The sequence below is a fragment of the Danio rerio genome, chromosome 10 (genome assembly GCF_052040795.2).
Source record: "Danio rerio strain M-AB ecotype USA chromosome 10, GRCz13ab, whole genome shotgun sequence".
In the NCBI taxonomy this organism is placed as follows: domain Eukaryota; kingdom Metazoa; phylum Chordata; class Actinopteri; order Cypriniformes; family Danionidae; genus Danio; species Danio rerio.
The window spans coordinates 17502503-17517351 of NC_141030.1; the positions used below are offsets into that span (position 1 = coordinate 17502503).

Consider the following 14849-nt stretch of genomic DNA (forward strand, 5'->3'; position numbering starts at 1 on the left):
AACTTTATTATTGTTATTTTCTTTTTATTTAAGATGTATAAACAATATGGATATTCAATATTTTTAATATATAGACTACTGTTTTACCAATAAGCATGATTGCATGTTTAATACATTAGATTGCAGTAGATTAAAGCATCTATTATTGTTATTAATTTGGTTATTTACTTTCTGATTTATAGCAGATTCAGTTGCAATTTAATTTAAAGGAGTTTTAAAGTGTTTTGTTTTTTCAGGCTGTTGTGTGTTGTTTCAGTAATTTTACTCTTAGTGCAAAGAATGTTATTTTTGTTGCCTTTAAAGTGAAATGAGTAAACATAAATATAGGAGACTGAGGGAAAATTTGAGGAACCAAATGGGTGAAATACAGTTCCATGGTCATTCGCTATAGCTATTTTGTTAATGTAAAAACATAAACAGCTTATTAAATATATATGAATGAATATAAAATGTAATTATTTTTAATTGAATGAACACATTTTGTGGAATAATGGGTTAGATGGATAATAACTATTATTACACTGAATAGTTTATTGGTTATTCTCGGTAAACCATGGTAAAAACAAATAATAGTCATTACTCTTTGCTCAGAGAACACAGTTCTATGCTGTACACATATTTTTTATATGAAGATTTATGTTTTTAACAATAAGCATGATTGCATGTTTAATACATTAGATTGCATTAGATTAAAAGAGGATCCATTATTGTTATTAATATGATTATACATTTTTTGAATTGTAGCAGATTCAGTTGCAGTTGAATATAATTCATGTTTGAAAGAGTTTAGATGCCAAAACCTCTCGTGCCGTCTTGCTTAAAGATTTGCGTTTTTCTCAAACTCCTATGCTTATGTTCATTTATTTCACTTTAAAGGCAATGAAAATAATTTATTCTTTGCGCTAAGAGTAAAATTATTGAAACTACACTCAGCAGCCTAAACATATTCAAATTGTAGATGCAAATTTCAGACGGTACTTAGGGTTTTTTGGATCTAAACTCTTCAAATATTCCTTTAAATTCAATTGCATTTCAATTCAACTGAATATGCTATAATTCAGTAAATTAATAATCATATTCATAGCAAAAATGGATGCTTTTCAATTTAACACAATTAAATGTATTACATATGCAATCATGCTTATCGTTAAAAACATAAACAACTCTTCATTTGTTTTTATACATTATTATTTAAAGGGCCACGAAACCCCCTTGTTTCAGCAGGGTGTTTTCACACCTCTACTTTGGAAAAAGTCAGGAAAGTGGGCGTATGCAGGTCTGTTTAAGGGGAGTGTCGGTGGAGCAAAAGAGGGATGATAAGGGAGTGTCTATTTGGGCACGTGCTGATTTTCAGAGTCAAAACACACACACAGGGGAGATAGTGACTGTGTTTTACTTGGACATCAGTAATCAAATTATTTGACAATTTATTAAATGGTGGACTTTAACTGCAGTTTGGCTCTTTCATTCAGGAATTTCATTCATGCCCCTCTTGACAAACGAGGTTTGATTCGAGGAACTGCTCTAAGCGTGTATTTTTCATGCAATGTTTGAAACCACACGGCGAATTAGAGAAAAAAACACTCCGCATTTCCCGGAAACTTAGATGCACTTGGTAGGTGGCTGCAGAAAGCCATGTGTGTTATTCCTGTCACAAAATGCGGTGAAAAAGTCCTACACGACGGTATGTTTGGTTGTGGTGCTAACATGTTTACACATGATTCGATACGAACTAACTTTGCCATCTGAATAAACAAAGACCACTGGTCGCTCACTTACCCAATCTGTAGAGACAGGACAATCACCAGCAACTAGAGCCGCGTCTTTATTAAGAGGAGACGAGCAGCAAATCCAGATTTCACCATTTGCAGATGAGAAAAGCTCTCGTGCAAACAATGTTCCTTAGACACGTTTTGTTGGCAGGCGTCGCGTGCATTATAATCCACACGTGAGTCCAGCTGCGCTCTCATAGAGAGAAAATGAAAACAAAACCTTCACTGCAGCAAATTATAAAAACGACACTGCACGCTTGTTTTGCCAACACAACGTGGCGTCTCTCCGCCGTCTTAACACTGTAACATTAATGAATATTTATGAAGTTACGCAATAGAGCGCACTGATTGGTTTGAACCAAGCCTTACACATGCATTAATGCAGCACACTCGGAGACGTACTACGGTACTCCCAGGTAATGACGTCCAGTCTACATGCTGGAATACATGCTAAGATCTCATGGCCGTGACTCAGCTTTAAAAATTTGTTTCAAACCGGAAGTACAAATTTGCTCGAAATAACGCAAAAACAACCACTTTTCACTTTTTTGTGAAATATATCAAAAAAATATTGTCCCAATAGTGTTTTTAGCAGTGTGGGACACATATACGACTTTCAACTGCTTAAATGTGTTTTGGTGTTTCGTGACCCTTTAATCAACAATTTGAAAAATATTGTTAATTTTTCAGAGCAGGTTTTCAGAGTTTTTAAAATAAAATTTAAATGTTTGTAATGTGCTTTTTACTTTTTCAGTATGCAAAAGTATTCTTGCAGTGTTTTGCTACTGTCAACAGAAAAGTCACACTTGAATGCATTTTGTAATTAATAACACTGCCAAAAATTTTCAATCATTTCCAAGAGGAATCTCTAATGTTTCGTTAACTTCACAGTAAATGTGGTGATTTGTAAACCACAGGTTGTAAACTCAGCGGTTATATTAATATTCCTCATCTATGTAAAATATGTTTATAGTTTATTTACTTAGGTTCTTTATAGTTTTAAACACTTTTGAAGCAAATCCAGACTGAGCTTCAAATGTCTGCCTGTACCGTCCGTCAGACGTAGCTCATGTCACTGTTTTCTGTCTCTGAGACGGGATCCTGCCAGTGTTGCTGTGAGTTGCGTTGTGTAAATCACAAATGGGCGTCTCACTGGATTCCAGAGGGGGAAGAGATTAATAAGTCTTAACCTGTTTCCTAGCAACTCAACTCTAAAGTCCTCGGAACGCAATCGCTGCTGCTCTCTGGAGTCTGAAGCGTCAGTTTGTTAGCATGATTGAGCTTTAGAAACGGTCTGAAGTCTGTGCACCGTCATAACAAAAGGGCTCTTCTGAACCCAGGCGTCTTGCTAAATGGGTGCGCAACAAAAATAGGAGTTGATGGGAAGTCTGTGCCACCTAGCGTGCTAATTTTTTTTTTCTTCGTTTGTTCAGTGTGGCAGAGAGATTAGTTCATTTTTATGATTCAGTCAGTTTATGATTCAAGTTAGAAATCACTGAACTGTCAGGAAAATAGAATCTCTGAAATAAACCATTGCACTATAACTTTAATCAGGATTTGCTTTAAAGTGCCCGATTAGGCTTTAATTCAGATATTGCCTTCAACATTCTGTGTAATGCAGGGTGATGTAAATTATATTCATTGTTGCTCTTATAGCTGTGTAAATTGCTTCCTTGTCCTCATTTGTAAGTCGCTTTGGATAAAAGCGTCTGCTAAATGTAAATGTAAATAACAAAGAAATGTTTCGTATGTCACAATTGATAACCATCATGATTAATGTCAAATTAGCATAAAGTAATTTTGTTTTCCTTCTTAAGGTCCGGCTCACACTTTGAGATTCAGCTGCAATTTTGTTATCTGAGACAAATTTGGGAAATCGTCAAAGATTCCTAAAATCCTAGGCTAAAATCAGTGATCTTTGATCGTTGGTTTGTTGTGTTCACTGACACAACTGCTTAATACACTGATGTGATTAGATTTTTCCTCTAATGAAGTTGTGGCAGTATCAGAAGATTTCAGACACTTTCCTGCCGTGTGACAACAGCTGTGATTAACGTTAATCCAAGAACCAATAGGAGCTCAGAATTTGCGACACAATCCTTGCGACAATTCAAATGATCGTGGGGAAATGTCAAAACAGTTTTCTTTTATTATTATTCCTGGTTTTATTATTGAGACACGCTGTGTGCAAAATTGCTGCTACAGATTGTTTACGTTTGCTGGGAGGAATCATTTCAGAACGCGGGATGGTGAAAGTGTCATGGGTGGATGACATAAAACTTCGGGGGCGTTTTCTTTCGTGTTTGGCGTCTTTATTGTCGTCCAGTCTGATTTTATGACAGCTGAGATCTTACAGTGTGACATGGGAGCCGTGGTCGTGCAGTCTGACATGCTACAATCCTTCAGGATTCTTTAAAAAATTGCCCAGTGTGAGCTGGCTTTTATTGAAAGTTGTAGAAAGCAGTTAATTTTAAACCAGTTTGAGCCTAAAACCAGTTCACTTTTAAAATACTTTAAACTGGACAAACATTTTAACCAATGTATCATTTGCAAATCTGGATAATGACAATGATCTGGATAAAGAACCCCCTAATGAAAGTAAAATCATCAAAGATGGTCCGCCACTCCAAATGCCAAAGCAAATATTTATATTTTGGTTGAAGATCAGCAAAATACAAAAGTTTCTTTAAAAATAGCTTAAAAGAGGTGCTTTAATATTCTGAGCTTCCAGCAATCATTGTTCTGATGTTAATGGTTTCTTGGCTCTTACAGACGTGCCCAACTCTGACAGTGAGAGCTTTAACCCGTCTCTGTGGGAGGAGCAGCGTAAGCAGCGAGCGCAAGTGGCATTCGAGTGTGACGAGGACAAGGATGAGAGAGAAATGCCGCCGCGGGTCAGTTCCCACCGTCCACTGCTGTCCAGGGTGCACTCTCGATTTTCTATTTCCCTTTCTGCATGTCTCGCACTTCTGTCTTGCTTCCTGTTGCTCATCTAACACCTGTGTGTTTTTGTTCTGTCACACTTCAATCACTTCTGCCTTCACAGAGAGCCAAATGATGCCGTAAGCTACAAAATCCCAGCCTATCCAATCATATTTGATGTTTAATGTACAGTAATGTTGAGTAGGCTTTTGGACTAGTATTTACGTTATATGATATGTGTTTATCTAGACTAAAGAAATAAAGCAGTTGCATATGAAATTGTTCTGTTACATCTCACAACTGGTTGGTGGGATAAGAACAGTTGCAGAAGATATAACATGCTGCTGCTTCCATCATTAATTGCATATAGTAGATTAGACACAATTTAACAATTCTGTCATTAATATTATTGAGAATTTGAACTACTTGAACTCGCATCGCTTTTTTTGTTGAACACAAAAGGAGAAGGAGATTTTTTGTGACTATGCAGGCTCCTTATTTCCTTCACTAATGCCTGATTCACATGGAGTGTCAGTGTCATTGGGGATAGGGGGAAGCATTGGCGAATAGAATTGTGGATCTGTCAGCAGCGTTGCTCGCTGCAGAAGTTGGGAATTTCTCAACTTTTCAAGTGCCAACAAAAGCGCCAGCCAATCCGATCACTTTATAGAAACGTCCCAGTTTAGACAGTAGCCGATTGTGGTTTAATTTCATTGGCTGTCGCTGCTATAATGATCACGTCAGCCCCAACTTCAAATTAAGCACTGAACGATAACCGTTTTTAAGGTATACCGCGGTTTGGAAAAGTAAAGATTTTAAAACCGCCAAAATTTTCTGCTATAAAGTTCCTACAGTATCTGTAAGATCCGTTTTTTACATTTTGTTTTAAGTTTTTAGGACAACAGTATCACCAGCAGAAAAGATATCCAAACATGCTGTTTTAAATGGTAAAGAAATCTGTGTTTTTGAATCTAATTGTCAATGATTGATTTAAATTATTTAACTTGACATGTTTACTGCTCCAAAATATTTTAAAAGTTTCTCAAAATAAAATATATAGTTCAAAGTGGGTAAAAGTTTTAGTTGTTTACCCAGACATTTAAAAAGAATATATTTTAGAGCAGTAATCTCAATACCTTAAAACCGTGATATATTTATCAGGTAATCATACCGTCAGAATCTTATACCGGCCCATGCATATTTCAGACACTCCCTTTGTCAATCGTTGATAGTTACGCCCCGTGTGATTACAATAAAGCTTCATAAGTGATGCAAAACACTACAGAAGTGTCTTAAATACTATCCATGCAACTTGTGCTGTACTGTGCAAGTCTTCGAAAATGATAAGTTTGCTTACAGCAAGATCCAAACCAAAGTTTACACTTCCTACTCTCCAATGGGCTGAAATTGGATCATGTTTGTTATCAAAAAGAATCATTCCAGTGAATAAATAAATCAGTGAATCATTCTGCCTAATTGAAACTATTAAAACTTGAATTTGGGTCAAGTTTTTTTGCATGTTTTTTTCTTTTTTTAAGAAAATTATTCTGTTCATCAAGGCGGCATTTATTAAATTTAACAAAAAAGGTGTTAATTGAAATATCATTTCACAATTGTACAGATTTTTTAAATGAAATAAATGCAGCCTTGGTGAGCAGAAGAAGCTTATCTTACATTTAAAAATCATACTGACCCCAAACTTTTGACCAGTAGAATATATTTTTGTTAGATAAAAAATGTAAGAATGTAAAAATAAAAGTATTTAAAGAACTATAAAATTATAAATAAAAAAATATTGATATTTTAAATACACAGTTGAAGTCAGAATTATTAGCCCCCTTTTAATTTTTTTTTCTTTTTTTAAATATTTCCCAAATGATGTTTAACAGAGCAAGCAAATTTTCACAGTATGTCTGATAATGTTTTTTCTTTTGGAGAAAGTCTGATTTGTTTTATTTCCGCTAAAATAAAAGCAGTTTTAAATTTTTTAAACACCATTTTAAGGTAAAAATTATTAGCCCTTTTAGCTATATATTTTTTTTTTTGATAGTTTACAGAACAAACCATTGTTATACATTAAACTGTATTGAAGTGTCTTGAAATATATCTAGTCAAATATTATGTATTGTCATCATGGCGAAGATAAAATAAATGAGTTATTAGAAATCAGTTATTAAAAATATTATGTTTAGAAATGTGTTGAAAAAATCTCTCCGTTACACAGAAATTGGGGGGAAAAATAAACGGGGCTAGTAATTCTGACCTCAACTTTGCGTGTATATACATAATAAACTGAATCAACTGATTCACTCAAAATAATTGAATCATAAGTAATGTTTTTGTTCAAAATTCTGGCTCAAACATTTTTTTTTTTTTTTTAGTCAGAGTATTCAGTAAGAAAAAAAAAAAACTGTTTAAAATTTGGTTTCCCCATAAAAACATTTGACGTGCATTTAGAAGGCAAAGGTGGTGCTTTTTAAAGCTTAACTCCACTTTCATCATCATCTTATGGCATTACGTGACTGGCGTTATTCAGACTTTCGCCTTTTGTACTCCACACATGCAAGTCAGTAATGAAATGACACGCGAGTGACTAAATAATGACAGAATTGTCGTGTTTGTTGTAAATAATGTTTTGATTCTTTGGCAGCATGAGGTAAGACGGTTTTAGTGAAACAGCCTCACCTGGTTTGTCAGCATGTCATAGCCTGCGCTTTGCTGCATTGCTGTGGAAATCTCATTAAAGCTGTAACCCTGACATGACTCCTGTCAGAAAGTGAAATGGAAGCCTTCACTGTCTCAGCAGCCCTCCAGCATACAACGTCAACCTTATTTTTATTTTTTTTTTTGTTTCCTTCCTACTCTCATCTCACTGATATTACATACTCGGTATCTCGTTCCCTCCCTCTTGCGGCCTGTCTTGCACCCCTGATGACTCAATATGGCTGTCTGGCTCATGCGCTGCGCCAGGAACGCATGCAGCGTCTCAAGCTGTCTGACGGAGCATCGCTATCAGTTCTCACAGCTCCAGTATGGCCCAGTCTGTCCGAAAAGAGCAACTGTCCCTGTTGTAGGTGTTGTAAAAAGCTCGCCAGCATAATTTCCAATTAAATGGTTTCTTCTGGTTTGACCAAGGGTTCAAGGATCTCTCTAGGAAACCATCCATTTGTCTGTCGATTCATATATCTGTTCATTCGTCCAGCCATCCATCACTGTCCAACTGTCCAATGTAGTTAAGAAGGTTTTTCCTTTAATGTTTTATCATCACTAAAGTTCTGTCATGTTCTGTCTATTAAGTTTTAGTATGTTAAATGTGACATTCATAGTTTCTGCGCAGTGTTGAGTAAGTTACTTCAAAAAAAGTGGTTAATTAATAATAATTAGTTAATTAATAATAATTAAAAGTGGTTACTTTTGAAAAGTATTTAAATTTGTCTGAAAAGTTATTTAAACTTCTTGATACAATACTGCTTAAAGTCCCTATAAAGCTCAATGCATAGACCATATAGATGTAATTTTTACATATACTTTTAATATGAACCAAACAGTAAAAAGAAATCAACTCTTGCTAAATATAGAAGTGTTGGTAACACTTTATAATTACACACTATGAATTATTTATTAAGCATTAAGCATTAATAAAGTTAATATATTAAGTATTAACTCTACATTAATAAACATCAGTAAGCAGTTTATAACTGCAGCTACAAATGCTGTATTCTTGACTTATTACCATATTTACAGTATAATGTCCTTAATATTTGTACTTTCATACTTTAATGATTCATTTTTCATTACTAAATTAAGGATTGCATTATTTACAAACCAGATATTTAGGCATAGTTGGTTGTTTTTTTAAGATCATTCAGAATGAGATGGTAAATTATTAATTTACCATTCAAATTAACGTTTATAATTCTTATTTTTCTAGTATAAACTAATAGTTAATTTGTATGTTGATAAATGCTTTATTAGCTCAACTTCATCCAGTTTTGTGACCTAATCTAAAATGAGGACTATTTATGCTTTATAAATCCCTTATAAATGACAATTAAAGGCTCAGTTAAATTCTAAGCAGGAAAAAAGAACATAAATGACATTATTCGTTTCTTTTAAATTTGAAGATACTTAAATGAAACTATCAAATGAAAAGTAAATCTTTGCAACCTTATCTAAAATAAAATGACTGTACAGTTTGAACATTGCTACCTAATATATTGTTAATTTTCTATATAGTTGTTGTTTTATCCAATTTACGTCATATTGTGACACTCCTGTTCAGCAATGTTTAAACTACTGTAATTTAACTTTTTAGATATGATTGCGAAGATTATTGTTCATTTGATACGGAGCCTTTAATTGTCATTTATAAGGGATTTATAAAGCATAAATAGTCCTCATTTTAGATTAGGTCACAAAACTGCATGAAGATAAGTTAATAAAACATGTAATAATATAAATAAATTAACCATTACTCTATGCCTGAATAATAAGATATATAAATGTTGATTTCAATAGTTTATTAATCATTTACTAACTTATTCTAAATGATCTTAAAAACCTCCAACTACTCTTAAATACAAATGGTTTGTAGATAATGCAATACTTAATTTAGTAATGAAAAAAAACTCTGATGTTTGCCTACAAAGTGACTTCTGGCCTAGCTCCTTCTTATCTGCTCTCACTTCTGCAGATCTATGTGCCCTCCAGAAACTTGCGTTCTGTGAATGAACGTCGCCTCGTGGTTCCATCCCAAAGAGGGAAGAAATCACTTTCGCGAACGCTCACGCTCAATCTGCCCAGTTGGTGGAATGAACTCCCTAACTGCATCAGAACAGCAGAGTCACTTGCTACTTTCAAGAAACGACTAAAAACTTAACTATTTAGTCTCCACTTCACTTCCTAATCTGCAATTGCCTCTTTGAATATCACACTAACTGTACAAAAAAAAAAAAAAAAAAACTAATACTACTAATACTTCCCTTCTTAGACTTTACAGACCTGAAACTTGCCTTTAGTACTTATTCATTGTTGCTCTTAGTTGTGTAAATTGCTTCCTTGTCCTCATTTGTAAGTCGCTTTGGATAAAAGCGTCTGCTAAATGACTAAATGTAAATGTAAATGTAAAATCAGTCAAAAATGTTGAAAGTACAATCAATAAGCACATTTAAAAAGTCAAAAATACAGCATTTGTAGCTGCAGTTATAAACTGCTTACTGATATTTATTAATGTGGAGTAATGCTTAGCAAATAATGAATTCACTATTTGCTAAGGCTTAATAAATGATTCAAAGTGTGCAGTTATTATAAAGTGTTACTGAAGTGTTTTGATAAATTAACCGAATCGAAAACACAAAATGTTTCAAATTAATGACACCATGTTTCAAACATACCATGCATTGACATTAATTTCATGCTCAATTAATTGCTTTTGAGCATGTTAATTGTCAGACAAATCTATACTCTAGTTGAAAATCAAGCTATGCAAAATATCTGAATAACATAAAATGTATAACAATCACTCAGAATTTATTTATGCTGAACTTATGAATATATGAAAAAGTATTTAATGCAATGATATTCCCTGTTGATTAAGTTACAAAAAGAAAAGTATTCCCTTACTTGAGTTTTTATATTTATTTTTTTGCACAAAAAAAAAATCTAATTAGAGGAACCAGTTAATTTGTAACTCTATGCACTCGGCACTCGGTTTCTGCACTACTACTATTATCTAGAGCAGTGACACCCAAACTAGGGCCCGAGGGCCAAAGTTAGCCCATGATAACCTTTGATTTGGCCCGCCATCCCAACTGAGAAGAAAGGAAGAATGGTGGAGATGTTTACAGTTTTATTAGTAAAAGCTAACTCAAATAAAACGTTTCAATTAAATGGCGAATTTGTTTTTTTTTTAAGTACATACTGTCACCTGAAAATGGACGATAAGTGTTAATGTTAGGATGTTTAGTGTATTCAGCATTAAACTGTTATAAATGAGATTGTTTTTTATTGCATTAAGTTATACTTGACTAAGTTATACTAAATTTAAAAGGTTATACTGCATTATTTAATATGGGTTAAAGTAATGTTTTCTATTGATTTTGAAATATTACTAAATTAAAAAAAAAATTACCCATGGCAGCTTTAATGTAATATAGTTTGATATATTTAACTGTGGCCCCAGGCTCTCAATAGCCGCATTTCCACTATCGGGCCAGTGCGAGCCAGGGCTTTAATCGGGCCGGGCCGGGCCAATAGCCCGGGAGGTTGAGAAATGAGGCCGAAATCATGTCGCGTTTCCACTGACGGGCTAAAAGCTCACAGCGCGTCACGCAAACACCACCCACAGAACATCCCCGAATCAAACGTCACACAACCCGCCCACTTCAGATAAAGCACACCATATGATCATCACGAAACGAAACCATTAAAATGAAGACAACCGAAACAAACAAATGACACGTTACTGTACAGCAGTACATGAAATGTCTATACGCACAGACCTGTGTATTTCCATTCATTACATTTGTTTACTCGCCGACCAACTGGCATTGTTCATCGACTGCTCTCGCCGAACGCAGGGACCCATCACAGAGAGCGCACACATCCATAATATAAAGCCACAGAAATTCTCCTTTATAACTCGATATTGCATGTATTTTATAACATCCTCGTTTTGATAGAAGTCGTGTTAAGTGTTTCAGCATAAGAGCGAGTAGCCTTATAAAATATAGCCATATTTTTGCGCTCGGCAGCTATTCACTAAAGCTCTTCATTCAAAGTTTCATTTATAAATTTAACCACGTCATATAAAAACATAAACAGTTGTTTGAGTAGGCCTATATAGAACCCATTTTGTGTTTGGACTTTCCCCCATATGCGTTTAAAGCAGCGAGCGCTGCGCAGGACTGGGTGACAGAAAAAAAGGTATAGGAGATTCTGCTTTCACTCACCCAAATAATGCTCTGTTTGCGCGATTTGATTAATATCATCGTATCCAAATACTTTATAAATAATATTTCAAACCTTCTCCGGTGTTAATTGTTTTTATAAAATATCGAAAATCTTTTTTTTTCAGACAGGTCTTTGTAAAATGAAAGTTATAGGCTATATGTGTGGCTTTAAAACGGTTCGATTTATGTGTTGTATATAGGCTACCTACATATAGCTAGCTTTTGTTTATTTTATATTGGTTTATTTATTTAATGTGATTTTATATTTATCCGATATTTGTAATTCTTTAAATTATATTTCATTAAAGCTTAGGCTATTTTATCAGGATATGAAACTATATTGTTTAAAGTCTACGAAAGTGGGCACGTATTTTGTTAAGTTTTATGTCCTTCTGTTTTATTTTTATTGTGTATTATCTCCAAAATAAATAAATAAAAAAGCCGCTCGCGGCATAACGGAGCTGTGAAGGAGCGCTTTAGCCCGGTCTCACACACACATACAGGCATCTAAACGCGCACAAACACACCTTTTAAACTTGACAAAAACTCTCGAAAACCTTTACTGTCTGCTGTGTTTTTAATATGGTGTAAAGATTATTATGCGTATTGAAACATAAAGGAGGACGCAGCAAAGAACGTCACTATAAATTAAAACTACTTTATTATTTTATGCAGCAGCCTTACATTTAAAAGCGAAACATAAGGGTGATCATACGCAAAAAGACCCCAGACTATAAGGCTAGATGTTTTCTTTCCCTTATTTCTTTATTTGTTTGGCGCATGTACTCATGTGCGATCAGAAAACTGCCCGCCTCTCCTTTCACTCCGCCCCGAAGCCCCAGCTGGCCCTCCTTGGCCCAAGGTATTCGGCGGGCCGAAAAAGGCCGGCCGCTGGCCCCAAGAAAGCTCCGCTTTGGCCCGATCAGGCCCCGGAAGTGATAGTGGAAACCCCACTGGCCTTGGCTCGCCCTGGCTCGCTCGCTTTAGGCGCGATAGTGGAAACGCGGCTAATGATGTTTGGTTTTGGCCCTTCATACTAAAAGGTTTGGGCATCCCCGATCTTGAGGAAATGACAAAAAACTCTTGGCAAACACTGTTTAAAAATCACCATGCGCTTTTATGCTGCTTCTGGTAATTAGCAGGCTTGAGGATACACATTCTTAAGATTATTTATGTCCTTGCAGTATTTTACAAGTTTATTTTCAGCTTGAAATAATAGACTTAATAATTGTGGCTAAAGCTGGTTTTGTTTACCTGCATAAATAAAACTCTGCAGGTTTGCTGACTCAATTGAAACCTAAACATTCATTCAAGTGCCTTGTAAAATATTGTAGAAGTGTATCTTTATTGTACCCCATTAAGTAACGTCTTATACAGTGCATTCAAGCCAGTCTTTTTGTCTTAATAGAAGTACACATACTCACATACTTTAACTGTGTCTGTATTTGTATTTGTAGGAAGGCAATCTAAAGCGATACCCCACACCATACCCTGACGAACTAAAGAACATGGTGAAAACGGCTCAGTCTGTGGCTCATAGACTCAAAGAGGATGAGTCCGGGGATGAGGCTGGAAAAGAGCCCAGGGTCAGCGAGAGGAACCATATCGGAGTGCAGGACGTTGGAGTGAAGGTTGGAGTTTAAAAACACTTCCAAATTCATGGCTGAAATATTTTGATATGTACATTGATATGTTGGATGTGTGAAAAGTGGTTAAAGCGAATCTGACTGCAGATGTTAGAATAAACTTGAATTTTCTGTGTTTCAGGTGATTGAAAGTCCTTGCACCAATGGCAAACCTGCTGAAATGGATCCTAAAGCAGCAATGAACAGCAATCACAATTACGAACCGATAGATTCAGTAGACAACCACAGCATTGAGAGGATCCCTCTCAAGACCTCAGACAACATGAGAACTATGGTGAACCACGATGACACGCTTGAGGTACTGTATCATTGTTTAAAGAGCTCCTATTTTGCTTTATAAAAGCTCACATTTTGGTTTTGGGGGTCTCCAACAACAGGCTGATATGTGTGCAAGGTCAAAAAACACTTTTTGTTTTATAATATGCATTTATTTTTACCTAATTATCCCAACGACTCTCATATGATTCGGTCAGTGATTCATTTGTTCCCAAACCCCTCCTTAGCTTGAAGCTAATCTGCGCTGATTGATCCCATGACTCAGTTTGTTGTGATTGGTCTTTCAGCGCGGGATGGAGAGAAATGCCCACCACGCCATCAGATGTTTAACTACACGGCTAAGTAGCACACAGAGTATGTGAGAGCCCAAAGCAGGAATGCATTAAAGCAGTGCAATTAACACCAGCATTACTCTATTGTTAACGCTGAAAATTGACTGTGCTGCGTGTGTATCAGAGATGGGAAGTAACGAAGTGCAAATACTATGTTTCTGTACTTAAATAGATTTTTCTGGTATTAGTACTAAAATTTTTTTTGGACTACTTTTTACTTTTACTCCTTACATTTTTACACAAATATCTGTACTTTCTACTTCTTACATTTTTAAATCAGGCTCGTTACTTTCATTTTGATGTGTTTTGTGGCGCTATTTATAATATTTCTTGTCACTACACAATTCGAACGCCCTTTTCTTTCTGTCAATCTATTTGTCATTGCGTGCTGCAGTGCGTGGCTTTTTCAACCACCGATCGTGCACCGTAGGCTTATTTATTCAAGCTTAGCATGGGAACGGCTAACATGGAGGAGACGGGGGGAGTCCACGATGTAAACATGACTTATGTTTAAACCGGGTAATAAGATGCGTTTTGGTCGATTGGATTACAGGTAAATCAAAAGACGCACTACTGTTCAAATCTGGCATTTAAACGTGGCTAGAATCTTTTGTCCACTTCCGACTATGGTTTACTGTACATCTAATCTTTCAATGTAATACCATGAAAAAAAACTAACAATCATGTACTTTTTTGTCAACGTTGGTACAGTTAGTACCAAAGCAATTAAATCAGATGAACACGCTATGCAATGAGGTTTCTTTCCTTTGTTTTCAACGAGTTCCTGAAACATATTTTATTCTGTATTATAGTTTCAACATGTATATTATGTATACACTGTTGTCTTCATTTAAATTTGTTAAAAAAATTGTGTTACACACCGTCTATAGCAGGGGTGTCAAACTCAGTACCAAAAGTTCCAACCCTGCTCCAACACAGTTACCTGTAGGT

General features: G+C 35.3%; 1 protein-coding gene across 7 annotated transcripts in view; it reads left to right on the forward strand.

Moving 5' to 3' along the window:
* erbin (erbb2 interacting protein) overlaps positions 1 to 14849 on the forward strand; it is a 148153-nt gene that overhangs the window by 111946 nt on the left and 21358 nt on the right. For 3 of the 7 annotated variants that reach the window (NM_001193543.2, XM_087269648.1, XM_087269650.1), the window contains 3 exon segments: positions 4545 to 4666; positions 13102 to 13275; positions 13412 to 13588. In NM_001193543.2, coding sequence (NP_001180472.1) covers positions 4545 to 4666; positions 13102 to 13275; positions 13412 to 13588 — 473 coding nt within the window. 7 annotated transcript variants of the gene reach the window in all.